This window comes from Tachysurus vachellii, chromosome 2, assembly GCF_030014155.1.
Source record: "Tachysurus vachellii isolate PV-2020 chromosome 2, HZAU_Pvac_v1, whole genome shotgun sequence".
Classification (NCBI taxonomy): Eukaryota; Metazoa; Chordata; class Actinopteri; order Siluriformes; family Bagridae; genus Tachysurus; species Tachysurus vachellii.
The window spans coordinates 15,775,890-15,789,733 of NC_083461.1; the positions used below are offsets into that span (position 1 = coordinate 15,775,890).

Sequence of the window (13,844 nt, forward strand, 5' to 3'; positions counted from 1 at the left end):
CACCGTCCCAAGTGACCTTTATATTCACCTCTCTGACAGTAGAGAAGCCACAAGCTGTCAGACATTAAACAGGGCTTGTGTCTCTGTGACTTTGTATTTCACCATGTGTCTGTGCAAGCATACAGAACAAACAGTTAGTCTTTTGAATCAAAGAATAATGCTTGGGTCTTCTAATAGTAACTCCAGTTTGGTTTGATAGCAGTCTACTCCCCTGGCTAATACTACTCTCACTAGGCACAGGTGCTGCATATATTAATGCTGACCTACATTCTGTAGGAGACAGTACCAGCAGAGCAGGAGAAGTGGGATACAGGGAGGAAGCTGGTAAAGATGGGTGATACCTCTGATTTTAAGTAACACCAAGTCTAGTGTCCCAGCAGTGATTTTTAAGTCTTTTTGTGTATACAAAAAATGCAATTTCTACAGTAATGTAATTTGCAAACAGGGATATCAAAAATTATATGTAAAATTAATAAATTGAAAGTGTTTACTAGGTCCCATATGAACTCCCCATTCACTTTATTAGGAACACCTGTATACCTACACTTTCATTCAGTTATCTAATCAGCTATGAGCCGTTATCTAATCAGCTATGTGACAGTATCCCAGTGCAAAAAGTCATGCAGCTACAGTTCAAGCGCTTCATAATTCGTCATGTTATTCGAAATTCATTAATGTTTCAAATATCAGAATGAAGAAAGAGTGTGATCTCTCTGCCCTTAAACATGGCATAGATATTGGTACCAGATAAGTATTTCAGCAGAAACAGCTGATCTCCTGGGATTTTCACATTCAGCAGTCTCTGCAGGTTACACAGAACGGTACAAAAACCACTCAGTAAGCTAATAGGAGACATCAGAGGAAAAGGCTACTAGGAAAAATATAATAATTTATATTATTATTCTTCACAACCGTGGTGAGCATAAAAGCATGTCAACATGCAAAAAACATCAAACATTATGTTCTGGATGTTATACAACAGCAGAAGACTGAGGCTATCATGACCACAGGCTCACCCAATATAGCTTCAGATTCTTGTTCTTGATTGACAGGCATAGAACCTGATCTGGTCGTCTGCTATCGTAACTCATCTATCCCAAGTTGGATTTGATTTATTTGAGTTACTATAGACTTCCTGTCAGCTCAGACCAGTCTATTCAGTCTCCTCTGATCTCTCTAATTAACAGTGTTTTAGCCTGCAGGCCCTCCCCTCACAGGATGTTTTTTGTTTTTCACACCACTAGAGACAGTTTTATGTGAAAATCCAGGAGATCAGCAGTTTCTAAAATACTTAAACCGGCCCATCAGTTACCAACAACTGTTCTACAGTTAACGTCACAGAGATTACACTGTGTCCTGATGAATAAAGTGGCTGATTGTGTAACTTCAAAAAGGTGTTCCTATTAAACAGACTTGTGAGTGTATATTACTTGCAATACATGTTTAACCTATTTCTAATCTCAATCTAATTTCATGTCTCATTAGTTTCTGTATGCTGTCTGATTATGCTCGAAAGCAGGTTTTTTTTTAGTTCTTGATGAGGTACCAAATGTCCTTGAAAGGACAGGAATATTTTGTAACTGAGGTTAAGGTACTCACAAGGATGGTTAGACAAGTATATGTGTGGACCAATGGTCAGAGGGAGTGGACAGAAGGAACAGTAGTTCCTGTCCTGCACAATACATTTTATTTTCACATATTGATTAAAAAATATACAGAAAGTATATTATCATACTAGAATTTTAAACGACACATAAGGACTGAAATGATTGAGAACATATAGTTTAAAAAGGTTATGTTTATGTATCAACCTTCTCCATTTAACGTTGTGCCCTATATTTTAGATATTTGTGTTTGTTTAAGCATTTTATCCTTGCTTGAGACCTTTCAGCATACTTTCAGAAACCTTAAAAAAGGAAACAAAAGGAAAAAAAAACAGAAATGCATCCACAGCACATAGCCATTCTGTAAAGTACTATCTCTCTTTTTGATATTGACAACGTTTCAGCATTTGCCTAGAAGCCATATTATTTAAAAGAGAATGAGTTAGTATCTGCTCTTCAGTTGTTTGTTTTTTGTTGATATGATGAGGATATAATGAGGGAAAAGTCGTTGAGGGAGGAACAGTTGCCCACACAGCTCTGTCTCTGCAGGTATGGGCAGAAAGCCACTATAAGTAGATCATATATTTACACTGTACACATGCACACAGGAACAATGATAGTACTCATGCATGTATATTGTGTATTGTACAAACAGTCAACATATGTGATGCACAGTACTGTTATTTGCATTACTACTATTACTATTATGCTATTATTATCCAGTCCCTTTCAGTCACTCAGATATAAATCGGGAAAAGATCCCAAAACCAGATAATTAAATACTAATGAGGTACTTGCTAATTCAAGTAACTAGTATTTAAACTTTCAGGTTCTCTTATTAGTTTTCTATAAGCTGATATATTAATGCTAGAAAGTCTTAAATATTAATGTTCATATTCTGTTCCTCTTAAGGGCACATGCACATAAATTTCCTGTCTGCTTAGTTGTGGTTGGATTAAATGTATTATGATGTCTCTTTAGCATCTGTAGTTTGCATGTTGAGCTTGGTGAGAATTTAGACCCCTTTTATGCTCTATACAGAATGTTCACTTTGATGTTGAGGATCTCATGAACAACCTGAATAAACTGGTGCATATCTTTAATGAGTACAATAAACCTACAGACCCTAGTTAAAACAAACCCTGCAGCTACTCACAGAATAACACAATCATGTGACTCATGAGTTACACTTGTGAGTTCTCGCAGAAATGCCTGCCCTCAAAATGGTAATGAACAGCAGCAGTATAGTGTTCTGGTCTGTGTCTAATGGACAGCATTAGGGCCAAGTGATGAAGAATTGGAAAAAAAAAAAAACCTGCTTTGATTGATGCATGGCTGCTCTTAGTAAATTTGTTTGCTATCATTGGGGTTAAGGAAATGTGAACTAAATGTTATGCTTTGTAGACTACAGAAGTGGACTACATTTAAGATACTTAAGTACTTTAGGTAGGAATTGCCCACAGCTGGGCCAGTCATGTTCAGTGAGAGTCTTTGAACTCAAAGGGGGGTAACATCAGGGTGGTAACTCAGGCCAGAATCAAAGCAGATGACTGCCTCTGTAAATCCAGTTCAAGGCACATCAGCAGGGATGTGGAACTTGGAATGGAGGCCATTAAATAGATAAAGACAGCACATAAATGTGATGAACAAAAGCAGCACTACGGAGGTGCCCATTCAACACCATGGCAAAAATATAATTTCTGATCCATTTTTGCTTTGACCCAACAATTATGTAAAGCATTTTATCTGTTTCCCCACCACAGGCTACACAGCACATGATTAACAGCTACCTGAATGCTCACCTGGTATGCCTGCCAACTGCTATTGTGAAAATGTTATGGCCAGTGGGTTTGAGGGGAGGGTGCTTGTTTTTTCTAGGCCAAACCTGTGAAAAAGGAAAAGATGTGAAGAGCGTGAAAAATTGAGCTTAGAAAAAAAAATGTTTCACTGAGGTCAGGATGAACTGCACTTGAATATGAGTCTCTACTAACTTGTATTTCGCAGTAAAAGATGTTAGTGCCTGAATGCCAATTCAGGACTACAAAGATACATCTCCTTCCTGTGCTTTATTTTGATGTATAAACTCTGGCATTATAATACAGAGTGCTAGAGGATGCTAGAAGATGAGTATTGTGAGAGGGCATTTTGATGACAGGATAATGTTCATAATTTTCCCTGTAAATATACCTCTCTATAGAAGATGATATGCAAATATGCTATATGAACTCCCACACTCACATCCGCTCAAATTCACACATGCATTGCACAATGTCTTCTCTCTTCACGTGGTATTGCATATCAATCCCTGTGGATGGTTGCGTAATGAAGGCAGATTTAATACAGTGTACAGTAAGCTTGCAAACTTTGGGAACTCACTACATGGGCGGAGGGATAGCCTGCCAAGGATAGAGAAGTGTTTCACTCTCCCACAGAGGCATATTCATCAACATGTAGCATTTTACCAAGAGCAAAGCGGAGGAGTGAGAGAGATCCCACCCACATTACAACTGCTGACCAGAGAGAGAAGTAGGCTGAGCGTGGGCAAGCTCATGGAGTAACAGATTCTTCTTACCTAAAAAATACAGATAGATTTTTAGACATATTTAATCTTCAGCTGTAACTAACTAAAGGATAAACCCTATTATTGAATCATGTATCAGAGTCGTACAATACAGTCTAGGATTATATCCATACATTTAGTGTTGTCATTTTACATGGGAATTCATATAGAGCACTGTTTATCTGCACAGCGAGAGTGGAAAGCTACATTAACCCCTAATGAGGTTACTTCATTAAGACTCCTGACGATCGGCTGACTCAGAAGGTTCTTGCTTTTTATGACCCGCAGCTAAATTGAATGGTTCTCATTGCATTAATGAAAGCAATGAGCTCTTACAAATACTGTTCTATTTCAAACAATACTAAAGAAGACACACTTAAGAGTCTTTATTTATTCGGACACTTCATAAGATTTTAAGCTTAATTTATCACAAAATTGTATTCATAAGTGATTTTCAAAATTTGTTTTGATTCTGCACCACTGATTAACTTTACTTAATAATAGTAATAAAAAAGTAACTATAGTGGAACAAGTTCAAGAAACCACTGAGAGAAAGACTGCAGATGAAACCACATAAATGTACAATTACATAATATTCACCTGCCTGTATTTGTCACAAAAGGTCTTGATGCAACACACAAACACAAACAAAGTCTTCAGTTGTTTAAATATCATATCATTTAAAATAGCTACCAAAGGTTATTATCAAACTGTTTGACTGCTAGCAGCAGAAATCATGGGAATTTGGTTGGAATTGTGGGAATTTTATGTAGTAGGTCACTCGTCTTCATCTAGCTTCATGGGTTGGTGCTGTTGGAAGTATGGAGATTACCTAATATAAAGACAATATGGTTCACTTCCAGACAGAACACAGCAATGACAGTCCAATGTTAGGGCCAAGACTGTGTGTGATTTTTTTTTTAATATTAACCAGATTTGCCCCTATAGTGGTCATCCTGGAAGGGTGGTGTGTCAGTCCTGTGTTTTGTTGGAACATGAAGCACAAAGGCAGCCTCAGACGCAGATTATCTGGTTTCATTTCAAGATACATTACTCCAGGTGTGCAGCCTATTGAGATGCTGCTCTTGCTGTGGATGCAACTAATATTTTATTTTGGAGCCTATGAGGTTTGCCTTAAATAAAACCTTCAATAACATTATTCTGTGTTATATCCATTGATTCTGTAGGTTTTGTTAATTGGTTTAGTACGTTAGCATCTTAGTATTTATTTTCTCTAAAGAAATTGCAATGACAATGACTGGATTAAAGATCCCTGACATCCGACAACAGACAGCCACACCCTGTATATCTTGGATTTAAATACTATAAACATCTCCTTTTAGTGCACAATAATTATACAGCAAACACTCTTGAGCTCTAACCCATGATTTAAGTTCCCTATTCACAGCTAGGACATGTTGGCAAAAGGGCTGGATCGCTTGCTACTTCTGGATCAGGCTGTGGTCCTTGGCTTCCATGGAGAGTGAATGTGCTTTGCAGGGCACCGCTCTGTAAAGCCAAATAAGCACAGAGATTTATGACTCACAGTATCTGGTTTTGGGATTCACACTGATAGCTCTTCTCTGTTTCATCCCCAGTCCCCCAGACCAGCTCACATATCAGCTGTGGTAGCAGGCTTCATGGCTTTGAGAAAAACAATGCTGGGTAGACAAGACCCTGTCATGTGACATCATGTATGATGCAGCTTCAGTAGTGCACTGTGGTGTACTGTGTCCCTCACGACACAGACAGCCACAAAGACTATGGTTCTTAGAGAGCTTAGAGGTCACCCTTGGTAACAGGTTTACATTGAGGCCATTTGCATAACCTTTCTGTTGATGGGAAGCTTTGTTATTACCTATAATAATGTACTGCATTAAAGTACACATGAAAATACTCATCAGCTTTGAGTTATGTTTTGGCATAAATGAAAATTACAACTACAATTCCATCTAAATTTACTACATTGGAACAGGAGCAGTGAGGAAGGGCTTAAGGATGCTGTTATAATATTAGTTATAACAATAACTATAAAAATGTAATAAACTATTGTTAAAATGTTTAACTACATAGTACAAAGGAAGTGAAATTATTTAAGGACTGAGATTGTAGGGGATCATTTCATCTTCCACAAGACTCCACAAGTTTAATGGATGACCCTGACAGAATTGGATTCTCTATCTTAATCCTTCTTAATGCCTTAGACTCTCTTGTTTTATTTCTTCCATCAAGATAGTGCCAGCCTATTCAGCCAAAACATACTACTTGAGAACATGTGAAACATTCACTCATACATCTTCAGAAACTGCTTTATCGTGGTCAGGGTGGCGGTGGAGCTGGAGTGTGTCACTGGACGCGAGGCAGAACTACACCCCAGATGGGACACCTGGAATTTAGAGTAATAAGTCCACCTATTTGCGTGTTTTGTTTTGTTTTGTTTTTTTTACATAGAGACTATGTGAAACTCCACATAGAATACAAACTCAGGATCGAACCAGGGATGCTGGTGATATGAAGGGAAACACTAACCATTGCACAATTAAAGAAATTCTTAATTATGCAGCTCAGCAGGGTGCCATGCCTCTTATCAAACATTCTTCAGATAACATTGTTGGGTGAGAAAACTGGTTTGGTGAAATGCCATTGTTCCTACGCCTAACAAAACCATTTGTAGTTTCCAGCTGCATTCTCCTCTAAAAAATCCAGGCAACGGCCAGAAGTCACAGTGATGTAAGAGAACGATCAATAACAGAGGTTAAGCAGAGACCACATCAATCAATAAAATCATTTGCTGTAGCTGTCCATGTTTGAGGCTGTTGAATATTGGGTATTGATGGATGTGGCTGTTGAATATTGGGTATTGATGGATGTGGCTGTTGAATATTGGGTATTGATGGATGTGGCTGTTGAATATTGGGTATTGATGGATGTGGCTGTTGAATATTGGGTATTGATGGATGTGGCTGTTGAATATTGGGTATTGATGGATGTGGCTGTTGAATATTGGGTATTGATGGATGTGGTTGTTGAATATTGGGTATTGATGGTTGTGATGCTGTGATAGAGAAACTGTTCAAGTTGTATTTAAATGATTCTTTAGAAACCTTAAAACAAAAAAATATAACAATACTCTATTAATTCTAAAACCTCTTGTATGATTTGGACAACAATGTGTATATATTTTCAGCAATGTTTGATTACAACAAACAAGTTATGCATTCATTTGTTAATTATTTTTATATATAAAATAAAGAATAAAGAATCCCAGATGGTAAATTACACATAATCTGTTTAGTGGCCCAAGATGTCCCTTAACATTACCCCAGCATATATACCAAAGCCCTGTTTCAATAAATCAATCTTGCTTTATTTCCCCACTGTGGTTTAGTTTAGCCCAAAACCAGATTACTAATTAATCTAATCAGGCCTGACGCAGCTGCTTCACTTGGAAGTAAAATAAATGGATTTAGTGTCTGTTGGTGCTCTGGTGGGGGCTGGGCCTCGCACCATTTGCTCAAACTGTGATGGTCAGTGAAAGATAGCAATATCTTACCTATTTAAAAAATATCCATCTGCTGTTCTTTCATGCTTTCATTTTATTTGACTCTGTGTATGAATAAATATAACACAAATATTTTAAACATTTCCATTGTTAAGACACAGTGCTAACTTCATAAAAAATCTGTAAATCAACTAATGTACTTTATTGTCAACTGTATTTAGCATTTAAAAATGTTGCTTTTAGTCTTACAATGTCTCCAGTCAGAGATAAGGTGACACTGAAACTCCTTTGAGCATCCCTTAGAGCATTTTTGTAACACACTTACAGGCCAGCAGTGACTTCATCACAAGCACCGTGTCTATAAATAAATTTGGGACAAGCTGCTATTTTTGTCATAATACTCCACTTAAGGACACAAGTGCATTTAGGCTTATTAGAAGGTTTAAACAGGATGAAGTTCGTAGCTGAAGGCACTTTTCACCTAACAATATCTTCGCACACCAAAAGTCTAACTATTGATTCTAAAGAAATCTGTATATAAAGAGAAGGATCAGATCTCGTTGGCAAACCTTCAAGCTAGAGGCCCAGTCCATATTTCTAACGGCACAAACTAAAACTGGTTTTTCTAAGGTTCATACAGCAGTTTCTGTGCGACTATGCCTGTACGACTATATAACAAACAATTATAGTCTTGCAAGAAGACATATCTTATATGCATATTATGTGTCATCTATAATTTATTCAATGCTCAACATTACAAAAAAACTATTTACAGAATGCAAAAACAATCAGGATTCTGAACTTCACTAGAAGTGTTAATAGATTCTGTGTCAAACATTAATTCCACGACTAGCTTAATACAAATGTTAAAATGGCATTTTTATATCAGCACTAAAATATAGTCGTTTTGTAAATTGACTCTAAAAGCAAATCAGTGTTTTGCCTTGCCTTTTTCTTGAATTCAGTCACATATGAACAAAAAGTATGGGCTTAAATTCTGTTGATATTATCATTTTCAATCTATAGCAGTCTTTAGATATAAATAGCAGCTGCACTGGAAATACTATGGAAAGCAGCTCAATCCCGCATGATCCATAAAGGTCAAATCCATTTTCACTGAAAGGCCATCTGGAATTTTCTTTGTTCCTGGCAAAATCCTGCAATAACGCAGAAATCTCTGTGGAGGTTCACAAGCAAGATAACCGTGCCCAAAAGGGGGTCATTAAGCCGCTTATCTCTTTTTCTTGCTGTGCCTCACCACCTTTTTCCTTTTTAGAATCATCTCATACAGTCTCTCTAGGCCCAGCTGCAGGCCTTGGCCATCCACAGCACTACAGCCTTGCACATGGTGAAAGGTGTTAGAGCTCAGTTCATGCACAGCCAAAACCTTCTCCACCTCACTAACAGGCAGGGCAACCGGAAGATCCTGCTTGTTGGCTAATACAAGCACAGGCACACCCTGGTTCTCTGACGTGCGTGTGATCTTATGAAGCTCTACCTTGGCCTCCTCCATACGCTCTGCTTCAGCAGAGTCCACAACGAAAACCATGCCATCAGTGCGACGTGTGTATGACTTCCACAGTGGCCGCAGTTTGTCCTGACCGCCCACGTCCCATACCTGGAAAGTAATAGCTCGTCCATTGCCCACAGGCATTTTGATCTTCTCCATGTTGAAGCCCTTGGTCGGAATAGTTTTGACAAACTCCTTCAATTTAAGACGGTAAAGGAGGGAAGTTTTACCCGCAGAGTCCAGTCCAATGACCACTACATGGAGGGAGTGAAAGTTAGGCAGAAACGTTGTATTGGGAGCCATCTCTGTCAGCTGGTTTCCCATTGTGTTCGGATTTTCTCACTATCCTGTGAGACGCAGAAGGCTTCACTATAAAGCTTTAGGTGTTTGGCATTTGCACCTACTTCAAAGGTCCTGGAGGCAGACAGAAGGGCAATTAATCCAGAAGCACAGTGTTGGCCCTAATCAAAGCAAACACAACAAATGGTTACAGTCAGAGAGGCCACGTATACAGTATACTATTAACAGTCTACTTATTAAGAGGAGTATGAATGCAATCAACATTTTCTAGAACAAGAATACCATCAGAAAAAAAGAAAATCTACACTTTATCTTTGCTCCCAAAATCTGCAATCTATGACACAAGGCTACTTTGCTCCTTATGTACGTAATAAAAGTGGTCTTCTGTGCATTTACATTTATTTGTTACCACCTCCATCTTAGTAAATCCCTGCATCTGATTCTATTCTATTGTTTTCCATTCTATCACCTATAGCACAACTGTACATACAATATGTTTCTTTTCCCCATTTCTTTTTTTGCCTATTTGTATTTACAGATGTGTATTATTATTTTTTTTTTATTCTCATCTTATTTTTATTGTCTGTTTTTTTTTCTTGTTCTCTCAGGAACAAAACATATCTTGTGTCTAATTATACACAACCTACAGCTGTCTATGAAATATAAAGTGTGGGGTTTAGTCTGTACGACCCACAGAATAGGTTATTTGTACATGTAAAATGTTTGCAGAGTTTGGAAATCTCTGAGCTTATAATATAATATATATCTGGAAGGCTTAAGGGTTCTTTGGAGGGAACAATTAAAAGTTTAGAACTAAACAAAACTAGATATTTCAGACATAAAAAAAAAGACATTTTAGGAAGAAGGGGTTTTTTTTTTAGAATAGCAGCCAAGATTTCATCATCTCTCAAGAACAGACTGATGAATAAGTTTTAAAGTGAGTGTTAAAAAGAATCAGAATCAGTAAATATTTCATTTGTTTAGCACATCCTATAGAGTCAAGGCAGTGAGGCAGCGAGGCAGTGAGGCAAGGTAGCGAGGCAGTAAAGCACTGCAGTGCTAAAACTCCCAGTCTGTTTATCGGCGGCATTTTTCACAAAGCAAAACTGCTCAAGGCTCCTTACCTAATTCCTGATATTTCATGAAGGGTTTACGTTCATCTAGAGGACCGCTGATATCCAGTTGACTCTTCGTTTTAAAACTGCCGTCATTTTCTCTGCACAGTTCAACGCTCATGTGCTGCTCCTCGCGCCGACGGCAGAACACAGAGGCAGGAGCGCTCGAGTTCTGGAACGACAACCTGCGCCTGTGACGTCACCGACACGCTTTCCTGTACTCACAGATGCGCCATCTAGTGGCTCGATAATTGCATTGTATTTAAATGAATAAAAAGCACTCCGTTTGCGCCCCCTAATGATACCTGCATGTGTTTATGGAATGATGCTCTGAGGTAGTAATGACTCAAACTTTGTCTTCAACTGTCAGAGGCCATCAGTTTATGTTGGTGTCTTACTCATTTGATTGTATAATACATACAGAGGAGGCCACCAAGGTGCTATATTCACTCCATTACATTTACTTTAGCTTTAGCTTTTTCTAAAATAAATTGTGCTATTAAAGATATTTAATGCTCGTCTACTTTTACTCAAGGAAAAGTAACCTTCATAGTTTAGGGATTCAAAAACAAACATACACTGAATGTACAGGAAAACAATCATTAGTGTTAGTTTGGTTTATTCATTGTTTTTTTTTTTTATTATTATTATTATTATTATTATTATTATTATTATTATTATTATTATTATTATTATTATTATAACTCATGATCCCTTTTCTATTGGATTGCGTTTTGTGAATCATACAAGGATATTTCTCTTTATAATCTTGATGCCATGACAATTGGCTTACTTTAGCTACCTGTTTTTAATTTAACCTTTTTAACATAACAGTAATTTTACTTAAATAATTTTTTAACTTTAGAGTAGGTTAGATTTGTTTTAATAATTTATGTTCCCCCGGAAGAGCTGGAGGAAGTGTCTGGGGAGAGGGAAGTCTGGGCGTCTGGGCGTCTGGGCGTCTGGGCGTCTGGGCGTCTGCCCCCACGACCCGGCTCCGGATAAGCGGCAGAAGATGGATGGATGGATGGATGGATGGATGGATGGATGGATGGATGGATGTTTATAGTATTCATTTCATATTTTATAATTCATCTTTAATTACACATCATCTGAATTTACAGATATCAGTGTGTATAGTGACTAAATGTTAGGGCTGGGTGATATGACAATATCATTAATGTGATTTATTAAGACCATGAAATTATATCACTATCTAATTATAGGTATCATCATTTCTCATCTTTATTGAGAAATGCTTCAGTAGCCTCTAAGGTTTTATCAACAATTACAATAGTAACTGATTTGATGTTTTTGTTGTTGCTGGGGTTTTTTTGTTTGTTTGTTTGTTTGTTTTTTTAACTTTTTTCAGCTTTGAAACGTAGTTTGTATGTAGTATGCCGATTTCATAATACTGTTTTAGTTTGAAGTAAGGTTAATATGTGGGGTGAATGGAAAAGTTGATATCATAATTGAACTACTGAAGCGCCATCATGAGTTTGTTTAATGTTCTTGCATCAGCTAGATACCTCTTCTTTAAAAAAAAAAAAATCATTGTGGATCTCAGGCAGTGTGTACAAACATTGTAGTGTTTCTTCATGATGTATTCATTGGGTTTTGTGACATAGCAGTTGCTTTGTCACCCGTTCCTCTGTTTTGCAGAAAAGTTGCTAGGGAACACAAGCTATCAGACGTCACTGCAGCTTTGAAGTCAGTGTACTTCGAAGTGTGTGTAGTCTCTGTAAGCTGTGGAGGTTGGTAAGTTTCTTACCACTAATTATGCTTATTAAAGAGGGCAGTCCACTTTGCATGCGCATTTATTTTTTACTTTAAGCCTACTTATTCTTCCAAGCATTATAATGTTTTAATTATTGGTTGTAAAGTTGGTATAATAGCATTCATGTGACTGGAGTTGATTAGATAGAATTCAGTTTTTTATCCTGATATAGAATTCCTGTAGATGAATTAAAACATTTGCAAAATATGGTCTGTGGAAAAAACGAAAATACGGTTTCAGTATTGGGTTTTTTATTTTATTCTTTTTTGTTCCATCAGTGGACACTACTCACTGCTTGAGCTTGAATTACATTAATCAGGAAAGGAAAGCTCTCGTGTTACATTCTGCTGACTGGTCACATAAATCTCCTTCTCAGGTCTTTCATCAAGTGGTGTAAAATGTCAGCAATGCACTGGGAGGCTCGCCGGCGGCAGAACGTACTGGACCGCAGGATGGCCACCAAAGCCAAGCAGTGTCCCACAGTAAGCTGTGAATGATGGAATGATATGGGATAAATTAATCTACACAATCCATTAGTTATTAGTTTCATCACATTAAATCTGCAGCTCAACCAAAATGTAGAATGATACCTTTAATCATTTGTGTGTAATTACATGCTGTATACATGCTGCACATTTTCATTAAAACATGTTGGCTGAATATTAGTTTAGGTTTGCACATGACTCACTGCCACAAAGTGGTTTAAGAGAGCTTCATATTGCTTTGCAGATTTGCAGCCTTATATTGGCTCCCTTGTGTAACTGATGTCACGTGCTTGAATTTAATTTGTGTGTTCTATTCTGTGCTGTAGGAAGACAGACAGAAACAAGGCACTACAGAAGAGTGCCCAAGGGAGACTTATCTACCCCCTGCAGTGTCAGCAGTAAACACAGGTATACCAGGCATGCATATATCAGGCATACAGTATTATTTCTCTTTGGTGCTTGACTGTTAATATGAACCAGCTGTGCTTTATTGCTTATTTATTACCTTGGTTAGTACGTACAAATTTTGCACTCTTCGTGAACATGAAGAATATTTCAAGCTCCTTTATAGTCTTAGGTTAGTGCATGTAGAATTTCCTCCTCATTTTAGGTCACAGGCTTTTAGGAGACATTTGAGGCTAAGATGTGTTGTATGCTTGGCTGTTATTGAAAGCTAATTGTATGCCAAGTCTTAACCTGCAGTCAGAGGAAACCAGGATTTTGGTTAGAAATATCCTGGTATTAAATAGGAATTCATGATGCCATCAATCTTTAAAAGATCCCCTGAACCAACAGCCACAAGACTCACAGGTACAATTATCCCCTTTATATATTACAGTATAGTATCAGGTGCCTTCCTTGTCTTCAGTAACACCTTTTGTCACTAGGCCTCCCGATGTTGTACACAAGCAGTGTTTAATTTACTCTCCTCGGACCACAACACGTGATGATAGCTATAATTCTACTGATGCTTATGGAAGCCACTGTTTCT

The 13,844-nt window shown here is 37.6% G+C and overlaps 1 protein-coding gene across 1 annotated transcript; it reads right to left on the reverse strand.

Moving 5' to 3' along the window:
• Positions 1–7,740: 7,740 nt before the first annotated feature.
• Positions 7,741–10,737, reverse strand: arl4d (ADP-ribosylation factor-like 4D). The gene is made up of 2 exons (XM_060858970.1): positions 10,601–10,737; positions 7,741–9,637 (listed from the first exon to the last, which is right to left on the reverse strand). Exon 2 carries the CDS (start codon positions 9,498–9,500, stop codon positions 8,898–8,900), a length of 603 nt encoding a protein of 200 aa, XP_060714953.1. The 5' UTR covers positions 9,501–9,637; positions 10,601–10,737; the 3' UTR covers positions 7,741–8,897.
• Between the last annotated feature and the right edge of the window lie 3,107 nt (positions 10,738–13,844).

Excerpts from the sequence above, each read along its gene's own strand:
- arl4d (XM_060858970.1), bottom strand. The coding sequence starts at position 9,500 with ATGGGAAACCAGCTGACAGAGATGGCTCCCAATACAACGTTTCTGCCT.